Below are 15,930 nucleotides of genomic sequence, written 5' to 3'. Positions count from 1 at the left end.
CTTTGCTGGTTCCCATTCCCATGCATGTGGAAGAGGGGTCTGAGCCACAGAGTTCAGCAGCAGTTCTGAATGCCACCAAAACTCAGAACTGCCTGGACCCAAGGTTTTTGGTTCAGACTCATCTCTGTCATTCAACATATTAGCCTAGCTCTGGGGCATTATATTGATTCCATTTGGGAAATGCAAACTTGACTTTGTTTTCTCTTTACTGGTATCAAGGTTTAGGAGATTGTCAAATAGAAAATTGAACAAGCTGCATAAGAGACTCTGTAGAATAGCCTTTTCCTATTACAGCTAGCACCCCTCTGACAAGATGACCCATGAATGCTATTGTGGAGATGGATTGAGACATTTCTAAAGCATTTATACATCCTTGTTTATTGATATTGACCATGCAGACTATTGGCAGGGCAAATCATAATGAATCTAGCAAATCTGCTGGGCATGCACCCAAATGACGTACATGGAAGCTTGATGTGCTTACATTCACTGCTGGAGAAGGGAACAGACCTGCAAGTCTGCATATCAAACATCCTTATAACGTTTTCTAAATGAAAAAAATATCACTCCTAAGTTTTGTTTTCTTTTCTAAATAGCCAAAATCATTAGTCTGGCCACGGGCTAATGGCCTGTTACATTTTAATTTAAAAAACAAACAAAGACAAATTATTAACATTTTTCAAATCACATACTCCCAACAGAAATACAAAAGTTTAAGCCCAGACAAAATGCCTATGGTTAAGATATGCTCCTCACAAATAAGTACTTGCATTGGTAAACCACTCAGAGTGAAGTATGTTCTACGTTTTATTCACTCATGAAATAATGTCATGTGCTATATCCAAAGAAACTATGAGTAATATTTCTTCAATGCCACAGGTGTACAAGATGCTTTGGAGATGTAAAAGAAGATGTGGTTCATGCTGTATGGATAACTATATGCGATATAGAAGGAATTAATCCAGTGAGTCTGTAAAAGCATCAGCACTTTCTACCACATGTAAGGGATTGGTTTTGTTATTAATTTTTAATCTTTAGTTTAAATTTTAGCTCTGACACAAACTAAAAGGAACACTTACTTCCCAAGTTGGTTCTTAGAAAGATCCAGTGATTTAAGTTGCTTGCAATTCCACTTATCGTGAGAAGGCAATGAAACTAACTGATTTCCCAAAAGCTTCAGTGACACCAGTGCCTGAAAGAGGAATAGGCAGCACTTACAAGAAGCAATCCATTAAACAAGCAGAAAGAGGTCTGGTAGGTACAGCTGCTTAAATAACAGGAAACTAAGAAAGCATTTCTTATTTAACAAAGATACTAGCTTCCTAGCATATAAACACTCCCCTCCTTCACTCTCCCCAATTGTCAAGGTTCCTTCCCCACTCTGAACTTTACGGTACAAATGTGGGGACCTGTATGGACACTTCTAAGCTTAATTACTAGCTTAGATCTGGTAACTCTGCCACCATCCAGAAATTAGTGTCTGGAGCACTTCCTGTCCCCCCAAAACTCTCCCCTCCCTGGGTAGCCTTGAGGGACTTCACCAATTCCCTGGTGAACACAGATCCAAACCCCTTGGATCTTAAAACAAGGAGAAATTAACCATCCCCTCTCCTTTCCCCTACCAATCCCTGGTGAGTCCAGATCCAATCCCCTTGGATCTTAAAACAAGGAAAAATCAATCAGGTTCTTAAAAAGAAAGCTTTTAATTAAAGAAGAAAGGTAAAAATCATCTCGGTAAAATCAGGATAGAAAATACTTTGCAGGATAATCAAATTTGTATAGCCCAGAGGAACCCCCTCTAGCTTTAGGTTCAAAGTTACAGCAAGCAGAGGTAAATTCCTCTCAGCAAAAAAAGGACATTTACAAGTTGAGAAAACAAAAATAAAACTACTCCGCCTTGCCTGGCTGTTACTTACAATTTTGAAACATGAGAGACTGATTCAGAAAGATTTGGAGAGCCTAGATTGACATCTGGTCCCTCTTAGTCCCAAGAGCAACAACACCCAAAACAAAGAGCACAAACAAAGACTGCCCTCCACCAAGATTTGAAAGTATCTTGTCCCCTTATTGGTCCTCTGGTCAGGTGTCAGCCAGGTTTACTGAGCTTCTTAACCCTTTACAGGTAAAAGAGGCATTAACCCTTAACTATCTGTTTATGACACCAATACACACATTTACTGCATCTCCTTGTACAAAGCAATGCAGCTTTTAGCCCTACACAATTACTGACCGATTTGCTGAAAGATTCAACTATAAATTCCAAATGTCAGCTTTGGTGTTAATGAAACAATCCCATATAGATAAGAGATATGTTTCACATGGACACTATGCCATATGTTTGTCATAGGTGTGGCATATGTGAGTAGATTAAGATATGAGTGGGTCCTCTCCTACTAATTCATATTTCAAACTATATATTCTCTTGCATAAATCCAAAATGCAAAATGTGTGCTACCTATACAGTACAATCGGCATATATTTTTGTTACATGTGGTTTAGATTATTAAAAGCAGTTTTACATTTCTTTTCACCATTTATACTATTGGTTTACTCTTTACTTGTACTCAGATTGTAGACTGAAGCTAGATAGATCAGTTTCATTTGCTTGTTCTCATGCATTAAGTAGCACCACGGAGATATGGTAAAATTCCAAATACCACAGAGTTTAAATACAACCTCCCTCCTACAAATTTAATTGAAATTTACAAAAAATTGATTTATGCCAGATTTTGTAAATCTCCCCACTCTTCCGCCTTGCTTTACAAATAAATTTGAAGCTAAAACCATTCCCTTTAATAAAACAAGAGTAGATTTTCATTGACGAGATGGTCTCAAAATAGTAAGGCAACAGGACAACACCCAAAGGCACTATAAAGTGCTGTTAAAAGCTGGACAAGATGATAGTACTTGAAATATGTCAGCATTAGATGGAAAATTGGGGATGAGGGGTTCCCCCATGAGAAATTTCAACTTTTCATTAAAAATGTTTTGGCCTGAAACTGAAATGTTTTTGGATTTCAGCACGTCAATGTTTTCCATGAAAATATTCATTTTGTCAAAGACCCAATTTTCCATAGAAAAACAGTTTTTGACTGAAAATTTAATCAAGTCCTAGCCAATACATCTCCTGATGTGATCTGAGATAAGCAGAATTTTAACTTAGAAATGCCAAATTCTTTCTAGCATAACTCCACCGAAGTTAGTGTCATATACCCAAGGTCAATGGAGTTATGCTAGCAGAGAATTTGGCCCTAGGTATTTTAGACACCGTTTATGTTCTGTATGCCATTAAGGTTTAGTGTAAATGGTGCAGACCACTTAACAGGTCGTGCTGCATGGTGTGGCAAGTACTTAATCAAGCCACAGTAACACTGTCTCATAAAGTGAGACTGTCCCTCTGTGATGTGGTCAAATAGAAGAATAAGAAATCTGAGTGGGACCAGCGTAGCAGCCTATCATCAGGTGAGTAGGTCGGTATTTAACATGTAACATGCACAGTGACAGGACAGGGACACGCCAAAGCTTTAACATAATGCTAGAAAAGTAACAAATGTGGATAACTGTGAAATATTGGAGGTCACTGGAAGGAAGCCGATGAAGGAACATGCTGAGTCAATTTAAATGCTGGAATTGAACGACACCAGAGACCTCCAGAGAAATATAAACAAATCAACCATATAGCTTTTCCCCTCCCCCCACATTTTGTCAAAATCTTTGCACATCTGGAATCAACCTTGGTTTGACAAGAAGAATCTGTCTCCACTCAACACTTTGTGCCAAGTTGCCTGCACGTATCACTGCAGGTTTCCAGAATCGTGACTGTCCAATGGCACAGTTTCAGAGGGATGGAGCACAGTCAGGAGTGAGAAATGGACCATAGTAGGTAACTGCCTTCTCTTTTCTGCCACAACACACAAAAACTGTCATATAGTTTAAAACAGAATGGAAAAAGCTACTGTCACTTAATTATGACAGTGGCTGCATGGGTCAACTTGTAAGGGATCTGGAAAACATGACAGGACTGCTTTGCATATGTCCCTCAGAGAAAAGTTCCTGATCTTTCTCCAAGAGTGATTGACTAGAGAGTGAGCCATGACTTGGAAAAGTACCAGCTTCTTTGGAAAAGGGTAATGGCCTCTACAGCAAAGCTGACAAGGACTCTAGATGTCACCTTGTGTAGGAACATCTGTGCTGCACAAGGAATCATAGAACATGAGCCAGTTTAGCTTCTTCTTCTCATGCCATATCTGAACAATGACACAATGACATATCTAAATCATATACTTTACCATGAACTAGATCCTGACTTTATGCCCAGCACTGAGCAAATGGTGAACTACTACATTCCAGCATCCGCAATATGCCAGAGATGCTCCTCTGAGACACACTTCTTCCTTGCTCCAGGGGCTTGGGATAGTAATTTACTGCTGGCCAGTGAGCATGTGCCTGCATGCGGGGTGGCACCAAAGTTCTGCCCATTTTCCACCCCTCACCACCTTCATAAACCTAGAGAGGGTACAAGTGGGTGAGTAGTACCATTTGCTCCAATGCACCCACAACCAAGATGAAGGTTTACTGTTCTTATTTCCTCCGATTCCATTATGCAGGCATGTAATCACATCACAGTTTAGCTCGGAGTATCTTGGGTGAGTTGGCACTTTTTAATGTTATTTGATTAGGACTAAAGAAACAGAGATGTGAGCTGGAGCTACCTAGGATGCCCAAGTGCCTGCCAAAGTATGCCAGCTTCTAAATCACACAGCCCATTGGAGAATTTATCCAACTCCACTTAGATAGGGTGATCATCTGTCCTGTTTTTAAAGGGACAGTCCCATTTTGGGGACTTTTTCTTATATTGGCACCTATTACCTTCCCCACCCCTTGTCCCGTTTTTTCACAGTTGCTATCTGGTAACCCTACACTTAGACATTCTGCCCTGGGAACTATCACATCATGTACAAATCCAGCCTTCCATACACAAAAACTACAGTGTAGGATGAAATGTGACCCTGGAGCACCATCTAGCGTCCAGCATTTGCGATGTCGACTGAATCCCTCCCATTTGTATTTTTACTATCTTCAGAGAAAAAAAAGTGATGTTAGGGTGACCAGATGTCCCAATCTTGGGGACTTTTTCTTATATAGGCTTCTATTACCCCCCACCCCCTGTCCTGATTTTTCACATTTGCTGTCTGGTCATCTTAGATGTTAAAGTAAAGTAAAGTAAAGTAAAAGTGATGTTAAAGCCAATAGCACATAGATTTCACCCTTCGGGAGACGTGCCAGGATAGAGGAAATGATGAGCAGAAACCATTAAAAATACATGTTATGAAAAGGCAGACTCAGGAAGAAAATGATCTTCTCTGTTCCTATTAGTGAGAGAAAGCCAGAAGCATCTCTCTAGCATGCTCCTCCTTTCCCCTGTGGGCATCCATTGGGAACAGGCTAGCTGAGTGGGATTGGGGAGGGAGGTGCAGAATTATTCTTAGCGACATTGTTCTCCCACTCACTTTATGGAGATTTCAAGTGAAATCAGGGCTGACCAGGATGACTTCTGTTGAATGTGGTTTATCTCACACCTTCCTATCAGATGCTTTTCCTACTACAACTGCTCCCTTGGTGTCCAAGTACATTGGCTTAGACAGACATGGACATATGCTGTCACCACTCAATTTTCCACGCTGGGTAGAGCTGTGAAAATCTTGGCACTTTCAGAAGTGTTTTCCCTGATTTCAACCCACACAAGACTATGCCCCCTGTGCTTCACAATCTGAAATGGAAACTCAGATGAAATCGCTGAGTTCTGCCTTGTTTCATGTCGAAACCACAAATTCTGAACATGTTTGGAGTAAAACCATGAATCTGTCCTATAAGTGGAAAGAGGCCCTACATTTGCATGAAAGGTTTGTCAAACGCAATGAACCTTTCAATGAATGTGGTCTGCCCTTCGAGTTTGTAACTCACCTTATCCCAGGTCTGTTTCATATGCTACCAGGTTTCAAAGCAAGTATTTCACACAGCACTAATGTGGACCCAATAAACAATAATATTTCCTGCTTGTACTCATAATTATCTGTGGGTGCAATTAAGTACATTGGATGTCTAACTCTGACTTGCAACTACCAAATGGAGGTTGGTTTAAAAAAATGCAATCCTAAAGACACAGAGTTGCAGGTACCAAAACAGCTCCCAAAAGAAACCTAAAGCATGTTACAAACAATACACAAGGATCATTTGGGACATGACTAAAGCGCACCACTGGGGGAAATGGGGCAGCTCTTTAATATTGCCTGGACAATAATAAGCCACGGACAACAGCTCTGCACAGGGAGCACAGGGACATTATCCTACTGAACACACAAAGACTCTCTAATCCCTTGTTCATAATCACATACACGCTGCAATTTGTGTTCCTGTCCTGAATAGGTTCTGCTGGAAAAGCTCCAGGAGGCTTTGACACTTACTTCAAGTTGGAAAAGTCCTTGTGGAACTACATTTAGTGAGTTCTCAGAAAAATCCACTTCTCTGAGGTGATTCTTCCAGAAAACAGTCAGTGTGTCCGGGAGGGACTCCAATGAATTTCTAGATGCTTTACAACATTTCTGGAAGTATGAAAAAAAATACTGAGACAATAGCAAATTCTAAGACACATACATCTTTAAAGAAACATGCTGATCAACTGTCACGTTTTATACATTAATACATTTGATTCATGCAGCCTTCCTAGAGTTTTTTTTTTTTTTAAGTGTAACTACTGCACCACAAGGAATTGCACACATGTTGGTCTAAGATCCCATTCTTGCAAGTCTAATTCCAAGCAACCCCCAATAAACTCCAAAAGCATACACTTAATCAATAGGCAAATCCATTTTTAAGTATATGCATTTTAATTGTTACTTTGAAGACTGTCACTTACTCTTCCCCATAAATATCCATTTAAGCAACAAAACACATTCTTGCACTCATTTTTTACTACTATCCATAAAACACTGACATTTATGTCCTCCTGAAATACAGAATGACATTCAGATATTGATATCTCATAATTTATCCACTGGCTTGATTAAAGTTAATCTTAAGGAAGGCTGTGAGTTTCGTAACATGACCCAGTATGTCCCCCAGCTCATATAAGCAGGGTCCAAGCTGTTTGCTTTAACCCTGCCATTGGTACCATTGGCCCTACTGGGAGTATCTACATAAACAGAGTGAACCGCAGTGGATCTCCAAAAACCCACTCTGAAAATCCAAAAGATAAAATCACTCTGGTATCACCACTGCACCGGGAGACCAGCTTTTCAGCCTAAGAAGCTGGATAGAGTCTCAATGTATTACATCTCATTTCTTTGCACTGTCCTGTGAGTGGAAAGCTTTCCTCAGTCTTTTGCTCCCAGCAGAGCAGTTTGACCTACCAAGGGGCAAGCCCAGGGGTCTGGAAACACCTTCAGGTTGTTTCTGGAAACATTGAAGATGGTTAGGGATTTGAAGCAGTAAAGGAACAGTGTGGGGAGCTCCACCAATCTGTTGTCAGAGACATCAAGTTCTTGCAGTTTCCTTAATCCAATCCAATTAGTTGCTAGAAAATACAAAACACCACAAACTTAGTGAAGCGCTGTCACTCAGGGTCTAAGCTTGCATGGTTCTCAGTACTTCATGGGTGGGAGCCAAAGGCCAGTGATATCAATAGAAAAACTATTGACTTCAATGTGCTTTGGATGAACACCCCATAGCTGTGCTAAGCACCCTCACAACCACCATTGGCTTTGGTGGGTTAGGGGTCAAAGGAAGCTTGGGTGCCTCTTGCAAGATCAGGCCTGGGAGTGGAAAGTGTAAGGGTAACACTGAACACTGCAGCTAACATACCACTTTCCTCATCAAATAACTTTTCCAGATAATTTTTGGTGGCGATGAGTTTCTGAAGTTTTGTGAGATGTAGGAATCCAGAAGGGAGAATGCAGAGCCTGTTGATGGACACATCCACCTCAAGTAACCTGCAAGTGTGGGAAAAATCCAACAAAGCATAAATAAAAGCATGAGCATTGAGTAGTGTTGTATAACACATCTATTTTAGTATATTTTTAGCTCCCCTTGGGCAGAAGTATGACATGTTCTCACAAGCCATGACAAAAGCTGCACTTTAAAACATGACCATCCCAATAATTAACTTGGAAATAACTGTATTAAAAAGTATGGAGCAGAACTGAGTCTTTGTACTGAAAAGATAAAACCAAGAAGCTATTCATCTACTCAAGGGGCATAGGTTCATTTGTTCTTGTCAGGTTTCAGTCTGTCACACATACACAACTGATTGATCTGAAGCAGCTCTTTGCACTTGCTATCCTTTGATTTAAGAATACAGCACACACACCTTGTGCATATAATTTCATCGGATGACTGGACACTGGGCAGTTCGGTCAGCTGGTTGTCAGATAGGTTCAGCTTCCTGAGGTTTATCAGTCCCCATGGAATCACGGAAGGGAGAGAGGCCAGGCAGTTGGCAGATAGATCGAGCTCAGTTATCTGACATGAGATATCAATCAGCCAGTCCAGATCTACCCAAGGCAGCTTGAGATTTGACCAACTCACAGAGAGTGCCTGTATGCCAAAGAAAGAACAAAATGCAATTTTAATATGACTCACTTGTTTTATGGTAATAAGCCAGGGCCCGTTACGATACTGACAAATCATCAAGTGCTTCATTTTTCATGCAACTAGCTTCTAGGAACTCAGATATCCCAGCTATGAAATAATGCACTGATGCAATAATGCCCTGGTCATGAAGCTGCTCCGTGGGCTTCATCCAACGACATAGGTCCCAGCCTAAGCAGTGGAATAGCTACAGGGTTGCTCCACTTAGGGTGAAGTGGTCTTCCATGAAACCTACATACTCTTCTCTGTTGGAGGCAGGGTAGATCCTCAAACCCTGCCCCATCCTATACTGTGCAAGGAGCTGCCCCATCCTATACTGTGCAGGGAGCTGAACTCTGTGCCATCCAGGAGGCACTCAGATGCCTCAGTGATGGACACAGCCTGAGAACCTAGGCATGAATACATACTGCAAGTTCTTCTTAAATCCCTTCTTAAATTTCTCTTTTGTGTCTTGAAGCTATACTGGGTTCTTCGCCCAGGGGATCCTTGCACCTCTGGATGTGCAGGCTAGATTTCCTCCAAGTGACACTCTTACAACGACTAGTTTAGAGTTGTGCGTGTGAAGCAGGTGCAGGATGGCATCCACATCTGATATGTGGGGCAGAGAGTGTGAAATACTCAAGGAGTGCTGCCTAAGAGCTTGTGGAAACGAGTCACTGCAAGCCCATAGGGTAGATATGCTGCACTTGGGTAAAAAAAAAAGGCCTTCAACCAGTGTGGTCAAACTATGGAAAATTACACTAGTGCTAGTCACATGTACATGAGAGGTCTGTACCACTGCAGCAACATCGGTCTAGCAACACCAGTCCAAAACTGCCCAGTCTTGACTGGCTCTAAGAGGGAGCTCCTATAGGAAATTAGCAGCAGTAGAATAACACTTATCATTGGTGGGCTATTTGCTAGAATACATAATATTTTCACATGTATCATTCTTCCCTATCAAACCTTGGAACATCACCAGCTCTGGGCCATTTCAAGGAGTGTTTTACAAAGGCATGTCCAGACCAGGGGAAGAACGAGAGCTGCAGTATTGGAAAGAGAATTTGTGAACAGGGGAAATTTGCTCATGAAGTTAGAAACAAATTGGCAAAATAGCACCATTTATTGTGAGACACAATTTGGGCAGCAATTCCATTGCGGACACCACAGAGGCCTGTGAGAACAGGACAAAAATAACATTGTATCCTTTGTTCAAAGAGACTATGAAAGTTGTTAAAGGCTAAAACAAAGTGGAAGCCTGAACTAACACGAACACTTTGGAAATGGGAAAATGTGACCACCTAATGATCATCTCTGCATTGAAAATATATTACGGGCAAGCCCCTAGCCTCCGTGCCCCTCATGGCATGTGTATGATCTGCGACTAATTTTTTATGTGGGTAGGTGGTCCGTGACAGAAAAAAGGTTCCCCAACCCTGTGCTATATGATATAATGCTAAACTTTAAAAACTGGGTTTAATGGAATGATTCATGAATGTACCACCAGGAAGCAGCAAGCAACTGATTAGCTGATTTCACTTCCTTTTAAATTCTCAATTTATAGCAGGGTGATTTATTTTTACATTTTATTTTAAATTAAAAGGAAATACAAAGGTGGTTTCCAGGTTGATCCCAAATGCTTATTTGGTATACAGAATTCCAGATAAAGAAGAGCAAGTGGTGAAGATGCAGAGGAAAGTGGAATTATTATAAATAATTGTGCAGGCTAACAAATAACACTAACAATATACAGAATACACAAAGTCCTTTAGACATAAAAACACTTAACAGATATTCACTAATGAAACCTCAGAACCTCCCTGCGAAGTAAAAAGGCAATTATTATTATTATCCCCACTATGCATATGGAGAAAATGAGGCACAGAGGGCGAGGGACTTGCCCAAGGCCACACACATCACACTGCTGTGTGGCCATGGCATCTGAGACAGGCTGCACCAGTCTGCAGTGAGAAATCAAATTACCCAGGGCATCCAATGCAATAGTGATTACAGAGCACTTTGTGCAAAGTACATTTTAGAGCTTTTACAATAACACCAAGTGGATGCAGTTCTCTCACAGAGTCTCTTGTGCCTATTTATTTAAAGGTCTGTTCATTACAAACTCCAGTGGTTACATTTTATAGGTCAGCTGTAAACATTTACTCCCAGCTGAAGCTTGTACCAGCCCAAGAGCAAATTTATTTACAGCATTAGACAAAAATCAGTGGGCCCACTTTTGAGTTGTGGAATAAAGAAGGCATAAAACACAGACAGGTCTGGGCATTCTCCTCCATTGCCATCCTTCCAGAATACAATCAGAAGGATGCTACCAATTAGTGCTGGTGCAACAGGGTTGTGGGAGTTAATAAAACTTCAGCTAAATCATCCCCAACATGGGAAAAACTCTTCCATATGAGGAGAGAAAACATGGGCAGAGAAGCTAGCAGAATTTCTTTCAGGTCAGATTGCCCCTTTATCAGGAAGAGGTGGGAGAAAGATTCAAACGTATGGGATTCAAGAAGCGTATGTAAGGGTAGGTCTACACTAGAAGGTTTACCATCAGAACTATACCAGCAAAACCTCCTAGTGTAGACACAGCTTATACCAGCAAAAAGTGCTTTGGCCAGTATAGCTTATTTGGATGTTACACCACTATAACTGCGTCTATCCAAAGGCTATTTGCCAGCATGAAAATCCGCAAATCAATCAATCAAAAATCACATGCCTAACCGACATTACTATGCTGGTAAAAGTTTCTAGTATAGACCTGGCCTCAGATAATGTTAAGAGGGGACTAGATCACAGTCTGTAAGTACCTCCCTGGGGAGAAGATTTCTAATAGTAAAGGGTTCTTTAGTCTAGTAGATAAAGGCACAGCGAGATCCAATGGCTGAAAGCTGAAGCTAGACAAATTCAGAGTAGAAATAAGTCTGTTACAGTTAGGGGAACTTACAATCGAAACAACTGCCATTGGGGCTTCCACATCACTTGGAGTCTTTAAATCAAGACTGAATGTTTTTTCTAAATGACATGCTCTGGTTCAGCCAGGATTTATGGGATTGATGCAAGAGCGACCTGGGCCTGGTCTAGCCTTAAAAGTTTTGCCAGCTATGTCAATTAGAGAGGTGATTTTTTTACTGACATGGTCGTGCCAGGGAACACTCTAATATAGACACAGTTATACTGGTAAAAACAGTCCTTTTGCCAGTACAGCCTGTTTTGTTTGGGGAACTGGTCCAGGCTATACCAGCAAAATGATCTTTCTGCTGGTATAAACTATGTCTACACTAGGTGGGTTTGCTGATACAACCAGAAAATCTCTTATGTGTAGAAACAGCCGAGTGAAACTCTATGGCCTGTTGTGCAGGAGGTGAGAATAAATCATAATGGTCCTGCCTGGGCTTAAAATCTACACATCTAGGGAACAAGAGGCTGTCCACTGACTGTGTAGCCTCATTTCCCTATCTGCAAAATGGGGATAACAGCACTTTGCTACTTCACAGGGGTGTTGGGAGGAGAAAAACATAAGGACAGCTCAAGCAGGGGAGGGGAAGGAGTCCAATGGGGCCCAGCTGGAGCCATTCCAGCCTCAGAACTGTACAATAGAACCTTCCACCCTTTGGAGGCACAAGGGTCCATATGCTAGCCCCCTCTCCTAAGTCACATGGCTTTTTGGAAAGAAAGGGCAGAGAGAGACCGCACGGGGATTGACACGGGCACAGCAACTGCAGAAAGCTGTTCAAACAGGGGCTGGTGGACACTGATGGTGTTGTCAGGCTTTTTTCTGCAGACCTCACGCTGAACATTCTCCCTGCTGTGCTGATTGGCTGTTTGCTCCAGCCCCTCCCTCTCTCTGTCTCTCCATTGTGCTAATCCCCTTCTAACACAAGGCCACTGAGAAGACTCAGGCAACAAAAGCAACAAATCATGGCACTGACACGACCTTTGCCGCCATTACATTGCTCATGCTGCTTCTGTATTCTGTGCCCTTCCTGTGCCCTTTATCTATCTTGTCTCTTTAGATTGTAAAGAACTAGGGGCAGCCTGTGCCTACATTTGTAAAGGGCCTAGCACAATGGGACCCATTCTCAGTTGGACGCTAGGCACTGCCATACGCATAACAAATAATCATTGATAGAATGACCATGTTTCTGTGGGTGCAAGTAAGACCATGTGTCTCAACTGCCTCTCATTTGTATCTCACCCTTTTACTATTGTGCATCATTTACAAACAAAATGCAGACTCATGATCCTGAGGCTATTTAATGCTATAGAAATCTATCACTGTAGCACTCAGGCTGACTTCCAAAGCCACTTTAGAGATTAAGACCCAAATTCCCATTCAAATTAATGGGAATTGGGCATCCAAATCCCCATGCATCTTGAAAATCTTGGTATTAAGCTTTTTGCACTTACTTGTCCTTCTGATTGTGGATCTTGGTCTCACAGCGTTCTCATATATGAGCCTTGGAAGCCAGAGGCATGAGTCAAACCTTGCTGTCTGGCTTAAGCATAGTGAGTCAAATGTATCCTTGGTGTAAACACATTAAAGTCAATGGTTTTACTGCAGGGATGAATTTGGCCTTGGATTTTGTGGTTATCTCATAATAAGTTTTAACAAAACTTGGCTGCAATGCCATCAAGAAAGGAGCTTTCTTTCCTAGCTAGCACTTAATGATCTCCCCTAGCTTTGCAGGCAAGTCCATCTCCATGAACCCCAGGGATTAGAATAAACAAACATAGAGTGGCATTGCATTGGGGCCATACAACTATTCTGTTATTGGCTCCACAGAGTGCGCCCCATGCTCTCTAGTCCTAATAGACGAACAGTCTCTATACACAGCCTGCCTGTGAATGACTTACTAGTTTCAATACCACCAAAGAAGGCTTCTACAGACTCCTTTTTCCCTACCATGGTAAGCATTTTTCAAGCATCTGTCCCCTTCCCAGTCTTGAAAACTAACTGGAACTAGTCAGAAGCAGCCTGCTGCTTCTAAATGGAAGACTTTGGTTACATTATGCATCCACAATCAAAGGGAGGTGTAGGATAATTGGCTGGAGTTTTGCTGTTTGTCCTATTCTGTAATTTCCTTTAAATCTTGGCAAGGAGCTGGCTACTTGATTCTGCAGAATTATAAAAATCCTTTCTAGCTAAATTACTTTCTAAAATTCTTTCCTAGCTAAAATTCTTCTGCTGGGTGTGGTGATGCTGATTTACTAATTACTAACAAGCAAATATTATTTACCAGAAACCTAGGCTGTCTGATAAGCTCTTGTACATGAACCAAGATGTTGCATCATCCATTTTCTTTAACTGGCTTCACTTGGACTAATAGGACAATGGAAGAGACAATGGAAGGATTGTAGGCCCAATGCCAGAGCGACTCTGGAGCATAGCCAGTGAAGATTTCTGTATCAACAATGAGTAACTCAGGGGTAGGCAACCTAAGGCACGCGTGCCAAAGGCGGCACGCAAGCTGATTTTCAGTGGCACTCACACTGCCCAGGTCCTGGCCACTGGTCCGGGGGGCTCTGCATTTTAATTTAATTTTAAATGAAGTTTCTTAAACATTTTAAAAACCTTATTTACTTTGCGTACAACAATAGTTTAGTTATACATTATAGATTTATAGAAAGAGACCTTCTAACATTAAAATGTATTACTGGCACGCAAAACCTTAAGTCAGAGTGAATAAATGAAGATTCGGCACACCACTTCTGAAAGTTTGCCGACCCCTGGAGTAACTGATAGCAGCAATCAGCCCTGTGCATGATGAAGTCAGAGAAGATTCTCTCTCACACACACATCAAAAGGGCTCATTATGAAAACAGCAACAGTTTCTTTTGCTCTTTTCCTATTTGTAATGGAAAAAATATTCTTGACACTATGTGCAGCTGGAAAGATATATATCTGTGCACAGACTACATTCATCTGAATGCCTGGAATCTGTGCCCTGCTAAACCTCACTTTAACGCAGTGTATATTTTAGTGATTGCAACTTGTTCCTATACAAATGGAGCGTTTCCTCTTTTTATTGTGGCAGTGGTTGGGTGGATCTTTATATTAGGAAAAAAGAGAAACAGGCTTAAGAAAACTGAGAAATAGCCCTTGATCTTTCTCCCTCTGTAGTGTGACGAAGTGAAAGCAAGTAGTGCTCTGTACAGCATTGCGGCTGTCTGAGAGGTTCACTACATATAAACCAGCTGTCCTAATAATAAAATATTTTGTGCATACTAGGTGAAATTCATGGTGGTGCAAAGGGCCGGCACCCCTTTTGACCACTCACTGAAAGCAAAGATGGAGTAATCTCTTTTCTTTTTCTTTTTTTGTCCCGGCCTGAGACTAAAAATATTACCATCCGGTATGTCTCACCCAAAGGGAGAGAGTTCGTATATGCCTCTAGTTCCCATGGAATGCTATGGAGTCTGGGGCCAAATTATCCATGGCCTATCTTAGTGGTTGCTGTTGTCTAGTTCTTGCTTTAATTAGAGGAAAGAAGAAGAGAATGTTTACTTTCCTCCTCCTTCAAGGTGGGCACTGGGGATATATTCGTCCCAGCCAAGATTCAGCAAACCATCTCTAGTCAGGAAAGCACTTTCTTGAACTGTGTCATTCCAGTTATTCAAAGACCTGAACTTCGCAAAGACATCAGGCCAATTTCATGCCTGGCCGGAGTCCTTTGCTCCCATGGGATTTACACTAGATTGCCCAGTATATCAAAGCTAATTCAAACAGAAAACCTAAAATATTCAACATACAAAAATAAACAGCAACCGTGAGAAACAAGGCCAAGTTTTTTCTAATCGAGTCATCGTTCAAAACTCCTCTCTTCTTCACTCTTCAGCAAAGTATTAAGCCATTTATAATACAGCCTATGTTAAATATGTCAGGATGTTCACTAGGAAAACAAATCCCTGTACTACACTTCAGACTTGGATTCTGTGATGTATTCAAGTGGGATATCTACTGGGCTGGAAAGCTTCCCTTCTGCACAAGCACAAGTATATTACTTAGTTGTCTCAGCTGCTATTCAGGCATTCCTGGGCTTAATTAATCTCCTTTTATTCATCTGCCAGCAAAAGCTAAGAAATAACCTTAGATTCATCCCCACTTTCTTCCACCTACACTTCCTTGGGAGTCTCATATAAAACTATTTTGCTAGCTCCAGACTGTAGTAAAATGCCCTTAACTCTACAGAAACTCACCTGGTGTTCTTGTGGCATATGACATCCAGCCTCTTTCTCACATTACATAATGCAACCCCTAAATTTACAAGCATCAGCCTCCTGTGAAACTAGTAGCAT

The 15,930-nt window shown here is 41.4% G+C and overlaps 1 protein-coding gene across 4 annotated transcripts in view; it reads right to left on the bottom strand.

Moving 5' to 3' along the window:
* The window catches only part of LRRK1 (leucine rich repeat kinase 1), a 113,814-nt gene that overhangs the window by 55,899 nt on the left and 41,985 nt on the right, over nucleotides 1–15,930 (bottom strand). For all 4 annotated transcript variants that reach the window (XM_032766053.2, XM_032766054.2, XM_032766052.2 and 1 more), the window contains 5 exons: nucleotides 8,366–8,592; nucleotides 7,861–7,988; nucleotides 7,410–7,573; nucleotides 6,465–6,602; nucleotides 1,080–1,192 (listed from right to left, as the gene is read on the bottom strand). In XM_032766053.2, coding sequence (XP_032621944.1) covers nucleotides 1,080–1,192; nucleotides 6,465–6,602; nucleotides 7,410–7,573; nucleotides 7,861–7,988; nucleotides 8,366–8,592 — 770 coding nt within the window. The remainder of the gene's footprint in view (nucleotides 1–1,079; nucleotides 1,193–6,464; nucleotides 6,603–7,409; nucleotides 7,574–7,860; nucleotides 7,989–8,365; nucleotides 8,593–15,930) is intronic.

This window comes from Chelonoidis abingdonii, chromosome 9 (genome assembly GCF_003597395.2).
Source record: "Chelonoidis abingdonii isolate Lonesome George chromosome 9, CheloAbing_2.0, whole genome shotgun sequence".
Lineage (NCBI taxonomy): Eukaryota > Metazoa > Chordata > Testudines > Testudinidae > Chelonoidis > Chelonoidis abingdonii.
The sequence above is the reverse complement of the archived record's forward strand: the minus strand, read 5'-3'. Positions and strand labels throughout refer to the sequence as shown.